This window comes from Taudactylus pleione, unplaced genomic scaffold, assembly GCF_031769625.1.
Source record: "Taudactylus pleione unplaced genomic scaffold, aTauple2 ptg000092l, whole genome shotgun sequence".
In the NCBI taxonomy this organism is placed as follows: Eukaryota; Metazoa; Chordata; class Amphibia; order Anura; family Myobatrachidae; genus Taudactylus; species Taudactylus pleione.
Genome location: NW_028284494.1, coordinates 1490029 through 1508212, shown reverse-complemented (window position 1 = coordinate 1508212; position 18184 = coordinate 1490029). Strand labels below are relative to the sequence as shown.

At 44.5% G+C, this 18184-nt stretch overlaps 1 protein-coding gene across 1 annotated transcript in view; it reads right to left on the bottom strand.

The window, feature by feature from the left end:
- The window catches only part of ELOVL7 (ELOVL fatty acid elongase 7), a 36005-nt gene that overhangs the window by 4650 nt on the left and 13171 nt on the right, over positions 1-18184 (bottom strand). The window contains exons 2-5 of the mRNA XM_088469457.1: positions 9219-9295; positions 4492-4682; positions 2084-2164; positions 1444-1500 (exon numbers count right to left, since the gene is read on the bottom strand). Coding sequence (XP_088325583.1) covers positions 1444-1500; positions 2084-2164; positions 4492-4682; positions 9219-9282 — 393 coding nt within the window. The 5' untranslated portion in view covers positions 9283-9295. The remainder of the gene's footprint in view (positions 1-1443; positions 1501-2083; positions 2165-4491; positions 4683-9218; positions 9296-18184) is intronic.

Here is an 18184-nt window from a genome sequence, read left to right as displayed (position 1 = left end):
TATTTGTAAATATGTCATTATTGTGTTACACAGCTGCAACCTGAAATGCTGCAATTTGCATAAAACGACAACTACAGGGCATGAAAACCTTTGGTATAATTTCAGTTCCAGTGTATTATGCAAATTAATGCATTGTTATACTGTACATTGTTTTTTTTATACATATATAAATGGGATTGAATAAAACTCAGGAGGGCACAGAATAGCACAGGTTCTGGAAATTAGTGAAAAATAAACTCATGAGAAAAATTAGAAACAATTTTGCTGTCAGAGAAATACAGGTGGAGCAGACAGCCAGAAAAGGTTTATAATAAATCAGTACGCATGCTAAAAGGTGAGATTCATCAAAGTTTGGGGAGAGAGAAAGTGCAGAGACATAAAGGACCAACCAATCAGCTCCTAACTAATTTTACAGACGGTGTTTGAAAAATTACAGTTAGGAGCTAATTGGTTGGTACTTTCTCACAAGTGTACTTAGGGGGGAGATTGATCAAAGCTTTGAGAGAGAGAGAAACAATTCTACATGTGGTGTACCATGCACAGACATGGTTAGAGGCAACGGAAGGTGCAAATATCGTGGGTGTCTCTGCTAGACAGAGCTACGGATGGAACTACCATCTTCTTCTTTAGAAGAGGGAACCTTATTCCATGGGTGTATCTAAAATGGGTGCAAGGTGTGCAGTGCACACAGGCCCATCCAGGGGGCTCACACCCCTCACCCATAGACTATACTTATCTCTCCCATGAAGTCGAAGAAATCCCCAGGAAAATGGTGCCAGTGCCATTTTCCCATATATATGTGCAATTGGTGTATTGGTTAGCATTACTGCCTCACAGATGACCAGGCATCACTGCCTGGTCATCTGCCAATGCTTCGTCAGTGGCGGATGACCAGTAATGGTTGTGTTCCCAGGGAAGAGTAACCCTGAACCATTACAATACGGGTGGAGAGGATCTAAATAGTTTGATTAACCAAAAATACATTTATGTCAATGTATTGCTGAATAGGATATGGTCTGTATGTTGTATTTTGTGTCTGCATGATCAATGCTGGACTAAGTTTCCCTATTAAAAAGCTTTGCAGTATGTTTAACTCAATGTGGACACAGATGTGGGTGTGTATGGAAGCTGATCATGATTGGAAGTTCATCGCTGTGTGGACAAATCAGGTGTCCTGTGCTTTGGTTGGGAACATTTACTTACATCCAGGTGCTATGATCAAGCAATAAATAAGGGCCCAAATAAGAGCCCCCACTTTACATTGCTACTTGGAAAGCTACTGACAGATTGAACGACCCATTTAAGGACTGAAGGGTTCAGTAAAACAAAAATACAGATCAGTCTAAAGTAAATGAGAATGTGTATATTCTGTGCAAGGCATATGGTAAGTATTGCAGAGTGTATAAACTTACAGTATATTTACATACATTTCCATATACTTACAGTGTCAAGCAACTCTATAAACTTTGAAAAATAATAGAGCCAGCAGGTCCATGCCATCTGTATAGAGGGGGACAAAAAGTATATTTATAACTTGGCAGAATATTCACTATAATATACATATTTCCCTCCATTTTGTCTTCATAGGGGTGAATTCAATTCTGTGTGATGTGCGGCTCTGCACATTTCTGTTTATCACGGTACACAAGCTTTCCTACATTTCCTGCACACCTCTATGGAATGCGTATAAAATTCAACTCGGCACTATGGCCGCAAAGTGTTTAAACCTTTTTTCTCTCTGAAGCTTTTTAGAACAGTGCGGATAATGCCAGACTAACCCAAGTTGTTAGGGTGCCTTCAAGACAGAGTTTAGGGAACTGTCATATATATTAAATTAATGCTTTCCGTCAAGTGAGGGCTGAAATTAAAATATAGGAGACTGGATACTTTATGAAGCATGTACAGTATATATTATCAGCAAGAATTATTTGTGTAATCATTGAAGCATTTTATGTGTCAATGATTAACAAGTGAGGTCTGTTTAAACTCCCTTTGAAGCCTATTTGCGGTGCTACCAAGTTACAGTTGTTACTCTATATAGACATTTGAATAATCACAGGACTTATCATAAATCAGTTCTTACCCTTTCTGCCTGTGGTGACCTAGAGTAATCCACAATATCACACTGAAAGGAATAACCAGTAGCCCAGCCAGCCATAAGAAACTAAAACAAAAATTGTAAAAAATTAAAAACGAAAGCCACAGAATTTGGAATTCATATGGAAAATACAGAATTTGGTTTTACATACAGACGGACAGACCATTTAGCACAAACAAATGTAAACTTGCGTTGGAGCACTTTAAATACTTTGCAACATCCTGTTCTTCAGACAATGTTTACAGAGAAAACTGAAGGTTTGTAATATTTAAATAATTAAAGAAATAAAAGGAATTGACACCCTCATAAAATATATTACACAACATGAGCTGAACAACTGGAGCAGACGTTCTAGACTACTTCCTTCCAACTCTTCCCTTCTCATGCACATGGTTATTCTACTGCAACATCCATCCAACAAAAGCTCTCAACACAAGGTATTATTTGTAATAAATTTTAAAAATCACCTGCCTGCAACAGTAATAGAATGATTGATTACAGAGGTGTTTGGGACTGTACATTTCCAATGGCAAAGATCCCGGACATCAGGACCCTACCAATCTGCTCAGGGGCGTCTTAAGAGAGGAGGAGACCCGTGTGCATTCTCCGTGCAGGGCCCCCTTCGCTCTCACCTGCAGCCGGCAGCCTACTGACACGGCTGGCTGGCCACCCCAGAAGCAGTAGACTCTGAGCACTAGAGTGTGCCCAGAGTCTAGTGCCCATGCGCAGAACGGCAAAAAAAATGGCAGCGGCGGCCATTTTCCGATGTTCTGTGCAGCGCTGACATGGTAGAGCTTATTTCCTCTTCATGCTAGGGACCTGGAAGTGACGCGAGTGAGGGCGGAAGTGCAGTTCATGCCCATTAAGGCCACCCTAAACAAGAAAGTTGTCCCCACCTAAAGTAGAAAGTGCGGCGCTCGCCACGTTTTGAGCTCAGTTGCTCGCTGCGCTCGCCACAAGGTTTTATATTCTCCCCTCTATGCCCACTTGGGGTAGGGAATGACGCTGGACACTGGCTGATGACTACAGGGTCTTCTCTATGAAGGGGATTTAGACATTACCGCGCTGACACCCAACACGGGACCACGGACAGGTGAGTTTTAAATTATGTGGGCGCAGGATGTGCGGTGCAGGGCCCGCCTGGACCCGGGGGCCCGTGTGCCTCGCACACGCTGCATTATAGATACACCCCTGAATCTGCTATTTAAGAAAGAGTGGATATATAAACGACTTTAAATAAATTTTAAAAAAATAATATTCAGAATACATTCTTGCCTCATGATAATGGTCTAGCATCTTCTCTGAATGTAGAAACAAATTCTAGTAACTATGCCAGTTTACTGAAATGATCTCAATTCTTTTCATCAGCAAACACTGCTCCAGAGGTAAGCCCTATGTTGGTATAGATATATAGACGACATATTTGCCGTGTGGATACATTTGAAACTTGGCATCAGTATTAAGAAACTTAGACGGCCTGATAAGGTTCTGAAGTGTAAACTGGCTGGAATTTATCAGAAAATTATGTTTTGGGGTACAAAAAAAGTGCACATTAAAAAGGAACATTAATTAGCCATCAATCTTTATATGAAATATCCCAGGTATCAACTCCTTTTTGATATTTGGTTAGTTTCTACCATATATGAAGAAGCAGTTGCTGAAAAGCCAAAAAAGATGTAAAATAGATGGTATCCATATGTGTGACAGATTAAACTAAACTTAGCAAAATGCTAGTAGATTCATGAAAAGTAAAAGGTCATAAAAATAATAATTTGTGATGTAAGAGAGCAAGTTACCAAGAAAAGATTGTGGATAAAATTGTGGATACATTTTTTCTCATCCTTAGGGACAAAAAAGACAATGCAAAGCTTTTTCGTTCGCACGAACTAACATTACTGTAAGCAATGATATGTCAACAGCCAATACTCCACTAAAATAGATGTGGGAAGTATTTGACTTACCCAGATGGACCATTATGTCATGCTTTGTGCTTACTGTGTATGAAGTAGACCTTGTGATCTACATTGTGTGGAAATAGAGCTTAGTGTATTTAATCATTTTCTGAACTTCAATTGGCTTTCTTATTGTTTCCCACTTCATTTATAGGTCTAATGGTTTTCTTAAATAACACCTTTTTATTACGTGTGTAGATGGCTAGGGTGGACTGTCCGGGAATGTTCCCTGCATTTAATTTGATGTGAAGTCCATGACTTTGATTATTTATGAACGGTCTGCGATCCGGTGTATGAGCAGACTCAGTGGAAGGATGACAAGAGTATGATACAAACTAAGTACAGCTACACTGGTAAATGAACTTTACAATTCTAGAACTGAGCTGTAAATTATTAACTAAAGAAAAGGTCTTAAATAATAGTAGCTTATTGTGAACTTACTTCATAGCACATGTACAAGGAGAAGAGAACCATGGCAAAGTTATACACTGCCATTATCCCCCTCAGATCAAATGGCTTCCTGTTCTCCATTAGCCGAGGACCCAGCGAAGTGACAAAATAAATATATGCTCCGATGATAATAGTTTGGGGGATTGGGGAGGACATAAGTAGCCAATTCTCGACTCTTGGATCTATATTTACAGAGAACAAAGCAGAAGCATATTATTGTATATTAAAATGGCATATAGACATAACTTCATAAATATGCAAGTTTACCCATTGTATCCATACGTAACATAATTTTGCAGGTCACAACCTATAAATGAATCTTTACAGTACTCCCTTTACACTAAGGCCGGGACGTACTTAGGTTGCGGTGACCATTTCTCCAGTTACCGCAACCTTACTAATCGCATATGTACTAACATATGTGATTAGTATCGTAAAGGACAGCTCTTGCGATAAGAGCTGCCCTTTGAGAAGCAGCCAACGCCGGGTGACGGGGTCTCCGTGGGACCCCGCCCCCTCCGAGCCCCGGGAGCTTCCTGCTGGTCACCTGTCCAGGAAGCCCCGGGCTCCTCCTCCCTAGAGGAGGGAGGAGCGCGGGCCGGCGACCATGGAGAGCAGGTGAGTGGGGGCCAGCGCTGGGCGGCGGCGGCAAAGTGTGTGGTAAGAAGTCCATAGGCTTCTATAGGGTAATGCCAGGTTTTTCTGGCATTACCCTCTGCACCAAAAAAAGTGCGGCCGGGGGTTAGTACATATGGCAATGTGGTAAGAACCCTGAAAACTGGGTTTTTAACACATTTTTCCTTTAGTTAATCCCGGCCTAAGAAGTTTTATCAGTTTATCCCTTCAAGTTTACAATGCCAAAGAAAGTAGGCGTTTATAACCTTGTATGCAAGCACACTTGGGGCCTGATTCAGACCAGCTCGCTGGCAAGCGATCGCTCGTTGCTGGCGATGTTTGCAAATGTGCGCATGCGTATAGTTCGCAGTGTGCGTGCGTAAACTAGTACGAGCGATCGGGATACGTTTGCTCAGCCTGCAAAGACAGCCCAGTGGAATGAGTGACAGGTGAGGCAGTTTGTGGGTGGTAACAGGGGCAGGGCAGTAGTAACAGGGGAGTGGAGTTGCGGACGCAGGCGTGCCCGAATGTTTCAACGCCGTTTCAGAGTCGTGCATAATTAACAGGCAGCGTCATAGTACAAGTCACCTGGTTGAATTATACACTGAAGTGCTCACAGCGCTGGCGGTAGGGTACACTCAACTGCAAGCCCTGCAATCTGTTCCGATGGACCCCGATGTACTGATGTTTGTATACACTTCCTTGACGTCACTTAGCTCAATTTCCATACGCTGGGAGCGAGCGGCTGCATCTAGCAAGAGGGTCTGAATCAGGCCCTTAGGGTGAGATGTATCATCGGCAAAAATGCAGTAAAAACCCCGATAATGCAGTTTTCGGGGGTTTTACAGCATTCCCCGTCTGTATTAAGCAGCAGAATGCGCTGCATTCTGCTACTTCGCGTTGGGCGTTACCCAATAGAAGCCTATGGGCTTCTTAGCGCGACGCTCGGGGCTGGGAGGGATCCGAATGGATCCCTCCCATGAGCCCCCGCAGCCTTCTGCGCATGCGCAGAAGGACATCTGGCAGCATCGCAAAGGACAGCTCTCATCGAGAGAGCTGTTCTTTGTGATATTCTTGGTACATACCGTGGTAATTAACAGCGGTACGTACGCGAAGTCGGGGGGGGGGGGGGGGAAGTTATGTGCCGCATCGGCGATGTCGCCGATGATACATCTCCCCCTTAGTACCATAAAGGTAATGTATCCTCACCAGTGGCGGATCTACAGCGAGTCCACGCGCTGGATGCACTGGCAGTGACTTCCCATAGTAAGCACTATCAGGTAATCACACACAGTACAGGCAGTCCTAGGGGGAGGCGATTTGTTGTGTGCAGGTGCCGGTCCCGGAGTGTGCCACATCTATTGCACATGTGCAATGGAGCTGGCAGTCGTCCCAACACAGGCAGTTCAGAACTCCGAACGTCCAGACAGCAGCACAGCGGGCAGCCCCCCCCTCAGCAATAAGGGTAGGAGCCTCCTCTGAACCACACCCTCAGACTTCACACTAATAGAAGCTGCTTTAAGGCCCCTACACAATATCTTTAACGATTTGGCCGATTCCGACACATCGGAACTCCAAATCATTAAACATGTGTAGTGCGTATGCGCTATATCATGTAGTGAGACCTCTTCGCCTGATCTTATGTACTGCATGTAAGATCAGACGATGCCTTACAGCGCTATGTGGGAGAGCCGGCATATCGGGCACCAGATCGCCCAGTGTATACGGATTGACCGATATATCGGCGACATCGCTGGGTACACTTACAGCAAGTGTTATAAAGAAGGAATATTGACAGGCTATGTTCTTCTCACTGCAATACGCAACTTAAACCTGATTACTTACTTTCTAGGCAAATGTCAAGATGCATGGCTAGTCATTCAGTAATGATTAACTTGATGCTGGCAGGCATAGCGGCAGATATTTATTTTGGGCTTCACAGTTGGTGAAGTGGTTACCATTACTGCCTGAGGTCATGAGTTAATTTCCAGGTCATGGTCTATGTGTGGCATTTGTATGTTCTCTCTCTGTTTGCGTGGAATTCATCCAGGTTTTCTGCCTGTTCAGCAATTCTGCCTCACATTACTGCCTGAGGTCATGAGTTCAATTCCAAATAATGGTCTGTGTGTGGAGTTTGTATGTTATCTCCGTGTTTGTGTGGGATTCATCCACGTGCTCCTGGTTTCCTCCCCCACTCCAAATACACTCATAGATGAACTGCTCAAGTGGGAAAATAACTTTGCTACACAATATGAAACAAGGCAATGCAATCATGTATTCATTTAGTGACTTTGATTTTGACATTGCCGCTGAACTTCAGCCAGTGTGTGTACATGTGTGCTGTAATTATTAATCCCGTCTGTGAATCATGTAAGTAGTGGAAGGGTACTAGGCGTCCTTACCCTTATGTTCACCTCTTCCTTTCCCCTACCCATATTATCCCCTTAGGGTGGGAAGGTGGAGGGCAGACGAGGGGCATATAAATCTCAGTGCTGCTCATTGGAAAGAGGAGTGTTGCCCATTGCAGACAAAAGCATATGCTTTATTTGCCCGGGGTTTATCTGCTAAATTAGGGAGAAAGCTTGTTTTCAACAGGGCTTTTATCCACAACACAGTACAGGAGAAATTATGGCATAAAATTACAGGGAAAAAAATTGTGGTCAAGTCATAGTGCTAGCATTAATCACATGGAACATCTGGTGCAACATCTTAAACTTGCTGTCAGTTACTATTCTCCAACTAACCCGACCCAACTACTGCAATTACTAGGTATAGACAAATATTGCTCACACTCAGGGCCATATTCAATTCCAGGCAAAAAGTCCCGTACTTTTCGCATACAGTACTTTTCGATCACTTCGCTGGTTTTCAATGTGGAAAAGTATCACACGCGTACCCACTTTCTGCCGTATTAAATTAGAAATCGGCGAAAACGGGAGCCGGCTAAACTGTAATATGCGAAAAAAGTACTGTCAGATTTGGGGAAATGAGCCCGACACCCCCCAAAAGATGGTCTGACATTGGGGATCACTGTATATACCCTCTAAAAGCCCTGCTGAAGGTATTTGGGGTACTTATTTGCTCTCAATAGCTTCTATTTCGCGTCTTTGCAGAAGTTGTGAAGAATAGCATTTGCAAGGTTTTTTTGTTCAAAATAAGTAGTCCCAGCAAAATTGGGGTACATGAAAATGGGTGCTAGCATATTTTTAAGTTCCTAAAGTGAAGTTTTAAAAATCTTACAAAATCCACCTGCTGCAAGCACCTGCAATCTTTAAAACACCTGGGGCATACTTGGGGACCACTAGTTACTAGATTATGTTCGTTCTATGGGTGTAGGCGAGAGACACTTTAGTCTAGATTAACAGAAGTCATAGTTAGTCATAGTGATAAAACAGTGTGGATGAGCTACTTTGAGAACTTCTATAAATAAGGCACTTTTGTCTGTTGGCATATATAAAGTACTGGTCTCTTTGCTTGATTCTTCCTGCGGAGCATTACACAGATCTACTTACCTATATAATAATTTGCTATGATCTCTCCTGTCTCCAACATGCAAGCACAGTGCATACCAACGGCTCCCATCACAAGGGAGACAGGACAGACAGCAGAAGAGCAGGCTGGCTACCAGGAACAGTTTAAGGGGTCTAGTATTTACTAAGCAGTGTTAGGAGACAAAGTGAAAGGAGATAAGGTGCCAGCCAATCAGCTCCCAACTGTCATTTTTGAAACACAGCCTGTGAGATGGCAGTTAGGAGCTGATTGGCTGGCACCTTCTCATTTCACTTTGTCTCCTAACAGTGCTTAGTAAATAGACCCCTAAGTATGGGAGTGGGGGCGACAGAGCAGGGAGCCTGGTGAACAGGACGGAGAGGAGCAGGGGGGGGGATTGGCAGCATTTAGAGCGGGGTGGGGACAGGGCCAAGGTGACCCAGGTCCCTTTACTAGTGGTCAATAAATAAACAAAATAAACCACTTGTGGATGTTATACATAGTTTTTCTAATAAAAGAAAACTAGGCCAAGTAAAAATAAAATCATATAGATTCTGTCACATTCAGGCAGTAAATTGCACAGTATTCACAAAGTAGACTTTATGGCCGCTCACCAGCATCTTTAAGCCATTCATCGTAAAAGAGTACTGCTCTTGATGTTAGGTCCTTGAAGGCCATGGTCACTTGTGTTCTGTAAAAACAAAAATTGTATAAGTTGACCCTCTTAGAATAGTAAATGTAGAGATTAGTCAGTTGTTTCAATTATAACAGCCCATGGATACTTCAGAACTCCAGGCTCTAGGGCGACATTTCATTACACCTCAGAAGCCGTAGAAGGTTACCACTGCGGCAGTGACTGTCATGACCCCATGACCTTGGTTGCACACGCCTCCTTAAGGCCATGCAGGACATTACTGAGGGAGGAGGAACTGCAGAATAGATATTTGCAATACAAATTGTTGCTATTTGACACATAGGCTGAAATTCACAACTTTAGCCATTCACAACCTTCTTTAGCAACAACTGTATCCATGAAAACAATTACTGCTGTCTAGGTTCTTTCCATAGCTACAGATGTTGCTGAGGAAGGTCAGTTGTGTATCTAGTATTCTACTTTTTTATTTTTGTGAGCATAAAGAAAACTGGTTATCCGAGACTTACACTAAACTGGTTCCGCAGAAGCTGCATAGTTCACAATACTGACATGTTTAAAACGCTCAGCATTCTTTACAGTGGACTCTTCCTACAGTAAAATACTTAACATTTCATAATTTTTTGTCACTGCTACACAGGATAGATAGATCTATCATGCACTACTGTAAAGGATATGGATATTAGTAGTCACACAGTAGTCCTGACAGCATATAAGCAGAAGGCTGTAGCCAGAGTACATTTATACAAGTCTCAGAAATCCTCAGTGACTTAATATAAGGAACAAACCTCCCCATCTATTTTAATAAGAATTTCATATGATTTAACGGCATATACAATTGGCTGCGAGGTTTTGCTGGCAAAAAATTACGCAGACCTAGCAAACAATTTTGGATTACCGCGGGTATGCACAGTCCCGATATTTACAGCATCCAATTAAAAAATGAAAAAAATAAATAGGTTGCTGGGTTTTTTGCAGGCAAAATCCTGTGAGAGGGGAATTTTTCATTTCAGTCAGCCTGCAGATGGCTGCCGAGGTGGGGAGTGGGAGCAGTGTAGTGTGTTTGGGTACAATGTAGTGTAATCTCTCTTGCTTACTTTTTAAAAAGCATTTCAGGGAGATTGTGAAAGTAGCATCTATGAGCGCGGCGGTAAAGTGGACGTGTACTGCTACATGAGAGATGTGCCATTAAATTGAATATAAATGAGCCTCAAATAAGTTAGTAAAATCTACTTGTTGATGAAAACACACCGATACTTCTCAGAAAATGCATGTAGCCGTAGGGATCATTGTGCCTTATAACCAATGCAGGAAAGGGGACAAGATGCACTCAGGGATATTGCTAGACTCTTCAGGGAGAGTGGGAGATCATTAGGGAGACTCTCTGAAATAGTAACAATGAGGGAGAGTTGGCGAATGTAGTGTGTGGGAAGTTTGTGCAGAGTGAGGGGTAGTGTAGGTAGTGTGTGCGAGGAGCATGTGCAGTGTAGTGTGTGTCGGGTGTGTGCAGAGTGAGCGGTAGTGTGTGGGGAGTTGGTGCAGTGTAGTGTAGTATGTGTGAGGAGTGTGTGCAGAGTGAGCGGTAGTGTAGGTAGTGTAATGTGTGCCAGGCGCGGGTAAAGGGGTGTGGCCTAATTGTGGGAGGCATGACCACGCCCCATTATGAGATAAAAAGCATTTTTTTGCAGCCAGCACTGCGCGCTGGGGAGGGAGGGGGGGCACGCTGAGATCCCCTCAGCCCGGAACATAGCCAGTGGGGGGCCGCAACCATTGTGATCGCCCCCCACAGGCATAGGAGACTGCTATGGCTGCTGCTTAGCAGCCATGAGCAGTCTCCCAGTGCAGCCCAGCACACAGCAGCGTGTGCTGGGCAGCATTGATGTAAGAGGGGAAGGTGCGGCACTGGGTCCGGGCCCCCTGCCAGGCCTCTCCAGGAAGCCAGCCTGAGTAATTAGTACCTGCTTCTCCCTCCTCTCAGCACCCCTGTGTGCCAGTGTAATGTAGTGTAGTGTAATGTGCGTGGGGAGTGTGGGCAGAGTGAGCGGTAGTGTAATGTGTGTGGGCAGAGTGAGCGGTAGTGTAGTGTAATGTGTGTGGGCAGAGTGAGCAGTAGTGTAGTGTAATGTGTGTGGGCAGAGTGAGCGGTAGTGTAGTGTAGGTTTTGTGTGTGGGGAGTGTGTGCAGTGTAGTGTAGTGTGTGTGGGGAGTGTGTGCAGAGCATACATGCCTACTCTCCCAATTTGGCCAGGAGCCTCCCAAAAATCGGGTGCCGCTCTCAGACCCCCGGAAAAGTAGGCAAGCCTCCCGGCCCCTCCCTGCAATGCATCCCCAAACATCGGCAGTGGTGGGGCTGATAACGATGACGCGATTCGGCGAGAATCACATGACCCCGCCCCCTGCTCCATAATGCCACAAATCTCAGTATTGTGTAGTAGGGAAGGGGCTAAAATGATGCGAGTATGTGGATCCGCCCCTAGCCCCACCTCTAAACAGTGTGTAATGTCCCCGGTCACCCCCCTTTTACCGCCCCCGCCCCCCTGGATGCTCCCTCCCGGAAGGGGCAGCCAGGATATCGGCATGTATGGTGCAGAGAGAGCGGTAGTGTAGGTAATGTGTGTGGGGTGCAGTGTAGTGTAGTGTGTGCAGAGTGAGCGGTAGTGTTGGTAATATATGCAGGGTGCAGTGTAGTGTGTGCAGAGTGAGCGGTAGTGTAGGTAATATGTGCGGGGCGTAGTGTAGTGTGTGCAGAGTGAGCGGTACTGTAGTGTTGGTAATGTGTGCGGGGAGCTGGGGCAGTGTAGTGTGTGTGTGTGTGTGTGTGTGTGTGTGTGTGCAGAGAGCAGTAGTGTAGTTTAGGTAATATGTGCGGGGTGTAGTGTAGTGTGGGTGCAGAGTGAGAGGTAGTGTAGGTAATGTGTGCGGGGTACAGTGTAGTGTGTGTGCGCAGTGTGAGAGGTAGTGTAGGTAATGTGTGCGGGGTACAGTGTAGTGTGTGTGCGCAGTGTGAGAGGTAGTGTAGGTAATGTGTGCGGGGAGCTGGGGCAGTGTAGTGTGTGTGTGTGTGCAGAGAGCAGTAGTGTAGTTTAGGTAATATGTGCGGGGTGTAGTGTAGTGTGTGCGCAGTGTGAGAGGTAGTGTAGGTAATGTGTGCGGGGTACAGTGTAGTGTGTGTGCGCAGAGTGAGAGGTAGTGTAGGTAATGTGTGGTTGGTGCAGTGTACTGTAGTGTGTGCATGCAGAGTGAGAGTTAGTGTAGTGTTGGTAATGTGTGCGGGGTGCAGTGCAGTAGAGTGTAGTGTATGTGCAGAGTGAGAGGTAATGTGTGCGGGGACCTGCTCTGGAGGCTCTCAAAAAAAAAAAATTCAAAACTCCGCACCCAATTGAATACCAAAAATCTTGCACCAATGGAAATAACCCTGTGTGAGATTTTCGGTAAACTCGTACCTAACTGGATATGCCCCTTAAATAGTTTCAAAGATTTGCCAGATCATCTAGCCTTGTATCATGTGTTTTATGTATGCAGGTATATAAATAAAACGTCTTAGTGCAGGTTATAAGTCCCTCATAGCAATTACTCAATGACTCGTGGCCGCCAGTAAGTGTGGCTATTATACTGCACTTACAGTACCTCCGGACTTGCACAGAGGTGCATACAAAAATGTACCAGTCCGAGGCGAGATCAGGCCGCGAGGGTGGCACATTGCGGCGCCATTGGTGGTGTTACCACGATGTTACAAAGGTCATTTGTCCCCTTCGCTCTAACTGAATTGTCCCCATAATGTGCATTTTATACTTCCCTTGGTTAAAATAATTATGAATAAATTGATTGCATCCTTATCTACAGTATATATGCTTATCGGATATTGCCTCAAGTAGTCATACCCGAGCAATTGCTACCAATTTATACATATGTAGTCATTATTCTATAAAGAATTCAAAATGCTATTTCTATATTTTCCATGTCAAGGTCTGTCCATTGCATTAACCACAATACAGCAAAAAACATTATCTAATAATTGTACTACTTAAACCTCAGGCAGTGAAAATTAATTAACTTATAAACAAGAACAAAACAAGACAAACTTGGTCTTTGTGACGTCAAAGTGTAAAGTGAGATTATTTGCAGAACAGTAATTTGGAGTATTAAAATACAGGATTAAACCAGCAGAGTTCTTTTTCAGTGTCTGATATTACCTTGTAAGAATGAAAACACACTGTATATCCTGGAAGGGAGTATTCTAGTACTGGGCTGTGCCAGGCCCCTCTGTTTGCTCACTGTGCCTAAGACGCTTGCTATTATTTTTATAGTAATGGGCAAATGAGGTTAATATGAACAGTGATCAACTAAAACAAAAAATAAATAAATAAAGGATGACTCAACAATGTTCCAACAAGGAAAAACAAAACCGTCATATTGGATGAAGAAATTGTTGCGTATAATTGATCAGATTCAGACATAAAAATTCACATGACAATATTTAATACACTGCAAAGCAAAAGGATAATAAATACTACAATTGAAAAAAAAAAAAAAAAAAAAATTATATTATATATATATATATATATATATATATATATATATATATATATATATATAACAAATTGTAACAGGCTCAGATAAATAAGGACACGCGACAGGCAAGTTCCCAGTTTCCTAGTGTCTTTTAATGGAAGAAGACACTGCTATTTAGCAAATACACATTGCAGCCTGGAAAAGCAGGCCTAGAAATTAAATAGGTCAACTCAAATAACCCAGCACCAAAGTCTCTAGAGTTCAGTCTGCTGCCATGGAATGCAGCCACCTCCTGCCATGCTTTCCAGCACAAATATTCAGTCGGTCCCTGGCACTAATCACACTCTGCCTACTCGCTGGCCGCTATTCGGCATAAGTGCCCAGAGCATTGGGTAAATGAAAGTTTTAAACTCATCCTGTCCTCAGACGTTCCCAAACACGCTCCTCAAGGCACCCCAACAGTCCAGGTTTAAGAGATATCCTTGGTTGAGCATAGGTGGTTAAATCAAATTGACTGAGGTACTAATTAGGCATACTTGACTACGCTCCCGGCCATCTGGAAAAGTAGGCGTCTCCCACACCCTACTCCACAGCACGTACTCCTCAGCGGCCCTCCCTCCGCCCGCACCTCCCCTTGCAACCACCCACATACAGAGCAAAGGTGGGTGCTCCGGAGGGGTGGGCACGATGAATCAATTTGCGATTAGCCCAGCTCCCCGCTATACAATACCTGTTTTCTCTGCACTGTACAGCGGGGACAGAACCACGATGAAGCAATCGTGCCGCCACGACCCCTGCACCACCCACTTTCCCGCCCACCGCCTCTGTAGTCCAGGCTGCCCCCTCCCGGAGGGTGGACAAAGTAGGTAAGTATGCAATTAGGTCACCTGTTATCTAGCATGGATATCCTTAAAACCTGGACTGGTAGGGTGCCTTGAGGATCAAGGTTTGGGAACCTCTGGGTTACCCATGTAAAAATTAATTGTCCCCCCTCTCCCAAATCTTAATAACTGGTTGTGTCACCTTTAGCAGCAGCAACTGCCATCAAATCCAATAACTGCAGATTAGTCTTTCGCATTGCTGTGTAGAAAATTTTGGACCACTCTTCTTGAAGAATTGCTTTAATTCAGCCACATTGGAAAGTTTTCAAGCATGAACTGCCCATTTACAGTCCTGCCACAGCATCTCAATTGGATTCAAGTCAGGACTTATTTTGAGCCATTGGGAAGTGGACTTGCTTTTCTGCTTTGGATCTTTGTTTTGCTGTATATCCCAATTGAACTTCAGATCATAGACTAATGACCGACATTCTCCTCCAGAATTTTCTGGGAGAGAGCAGAATTCACGATTCCATCAGGTCACCCAGCTCTTGGCTAGCATCCCCACGGGAGGTAGTGTCAGGATGCCGGTGCTCAGAATGCCAGCGTGGAGTCCCAACACCAGTCAGAATCCCGGTGCCAGTATCCCGTCGGTAGGTAGTGGGATGAGGGTTAGGAACTAGGGGTGGATTAGGCACTATGCAGGGGGGAAGTTAGGTTTAGCGTGCAGAAAGAGGACTTGGGGTAGTGTTAGGATACTTAAACAGGTGTCTGAATTCTAACCCTCTCAGCATGCAGACGTCGGGATTCTGAATGCCAAGATCCTGAGCGACGGCATCTCATACCCAACCCCATCCCATCACACTACCACTAGGTTTGACTGCTGATTAACCATTTAGTTGCCGGTGGGCAGATTAACGCTTTCCCATAACGCCCCAGCTGCTGCAGAGTGGCAGGGCATGCTGTGACTTATTGTACATGTAGGTAGCTACTGGGGGGGGGGGGGGGGGGAAGATCGCTGGCCCTCCAACCAACCTGGATAAGTAGTACTCATACCCCCCTCCCGATAATAGCCGTTCTGGCGAAGAGCTGGAAGCTGACATTATCACACTGCTTCCTGGTATGGGTCCCCCACAGCCGCCGGCTGGCACATGCATTATCGGGGTCAGATAAAATAGCCATAGGCTACTATAGGTTAGCAACATCTGCAGAGGCCAGTCTATATCGGGGCCAAGCTAGTTTGGTTATACAGCAGCCCCCATAGACACCTATCGGGGCTGTATTTGCGTTCAAAAGTAGAAGGACCGCGGCAGATACTGTATCTGCAATTTCTCCATGGTGCATCTGGGGGACCCTTAATAATTGCATGTACCCCCAAAAACAGCAGTTTTCGGGGGATATCCCACAAATATTGATGATTAAATATACACCTATATTTACACCTATGTTATTGCCATAGAGGTAGTGTCCACATTAATACTTATGAGTGTTTGTGATTATTCAGTATAGAGCTTTTTGGTTCTATGGGGTTGCTATATTATGCGATTTGTCAAGCTCCGATATCTAACGACAATTTACCCATTACAGCCTATGGGCTAAAAAACCCACAATTTACCGGGAGAGGGATCCATAAGATCTCCACATGCACAGTAGTGCGGTCAGCCTCCAAACGAGAAAGTAAAGTTATTGCATTAGTGATCACTGTATTTTTACACATCTCAGGGACGGGCTCCTATTGAAAGCCCTGTCCCTGCATGATGGTTTATTTTTTGTATCATACATCCCGACAGTACATTTTTTTATTGCCACGACAAAAAATTATAATTCTAGGGTCTAAAACTAAACAATTAATAAAATAAGCCCCTTAGCCAGTAGCCAATTAATCTACAAGTATGCTTCTGGATTGTGGCAGAAACACACAAAGGGAGAACATATAAACCCCACATAATCAGGGTTCTGGAAATGAATTCATGACCCCAGCGCCATGAGGCTGCAATGCTAATCACATGCATACACACACGCGCAAGGAACAGACCACATATTGCCAACACACAAAGTTTATTTTTACAACAGACATTAGGGGGTAAATTTACTAAAGTGAGAATTTTTAGAAGTGAGTTTTAGAAGTGCTTTTGCCCATAGCAACCAATCAGATTCTACTTAACATTTAACTAGCACCTTCTAGAAGATAATAGCTAGAATCTGATTGGTTGCTATGGGCAACATCACTTTTAAAACTCACTTCTAAAAACTCTCACTTTAGTAAATTTACCCCTTGGGGTCAATCCAATTGTCCGCGAAGAATTAGAGTTGCTGTTGCCATGGCATTAAAACGCCAGCAATGGCACCGCATCTCGACACTCCTCGCGACCCACTCAGACCCAATTCGCACAATTTTACTTGCAGCCCTTTGTCTGCAAGCACTTTTCGTGCGAGTTTGGGCTGCCGTAAAATGCGACTGTTGCCGCGATGACACGCACCTGCGAGATCACGGCCAATTGGATCGACCCCAGTGACTGGATCAGTTTTTGTGTTGTACACTATAAAAACCCTAACAATGCGATTAAAATCTTGATCAGAGCTGTCCTTTGCTATAGGAGGACTTCTGTGCATGATACGCGCCGCAGGGGACACTGGGAGGGACCAGATTGAATCCCTCTCAGAAGGAAATCCGAAAAGAAGTCCATAGACTACTATTATTAGGCAACGCCATCTAAAGATGGTGTAGCCCACCAAGTCCAAGCTCCTGAATGTATCACATGCCGGAGCTTGGTACATATGGAAATGAGGCATACGTGCCTACCCTCCCGATTTGGTCGGGAGCCTCAGGAAAGTCGGGTACTGCTCTCGACCTCCTGGGAGGACAGGCATTCCTCCCACAATTACCCACCCCTCCTATCCCCCCCGCAATTACCTTAGAAACTCCCGCAGCAGGGAGGGGGGTGGGGGCGTTGACGCGAATCACATCATTTTGGCCCTGCCCCATGCTTCACAATGCCTGTAATATCGGCATTGTGTAGTGGGGGCAGGGACAAAATGATGCAATCGTGTGTCCCCGCCCCATCGACAAATATGCATCTGGCCAGGCCCGCCTCCTCGCGATGGTCATGCCCCCTGTCATGCCGATCTGGCTGCTCCCTCCCGGAAGGGGCAGCCAGAAAGTCGGCAAGCCTGGAATGAGGCCAAAACCCTGAAAACTTTTAAGCTTTAGTACTGTACATCCCGCCCATAGAGAGCCAGAGAGAGAAAACCATATACTTTCCAGTTTATTTTTTTTCTTTTTAATTTCAAATGTAATGTAAAAACCATAAGGAGCCAAAAAGGAGATTGAAGAAAAAGTTAAGAGAAATGAGGCAACTCCAGCCCTCAGCTCACATCCTCACGCCTATAGGGAACTGGTTCAACCAGTCAGGCAGGATTGGGCAGTATCCAACACTTTCTATCCTTAGGGATAGTTGCGCAAGTTTCTTCTTAGCGGCTTTTGAGTGTCAGTAGTAATAGTTTATTGTTATACATTCAAATGTAGAGAACAATTAATATATGGAGCAGTTGTTCTGTTCCGGCAAAGTGTGTTGAGCAGGGTGCCACGGGGCACAGT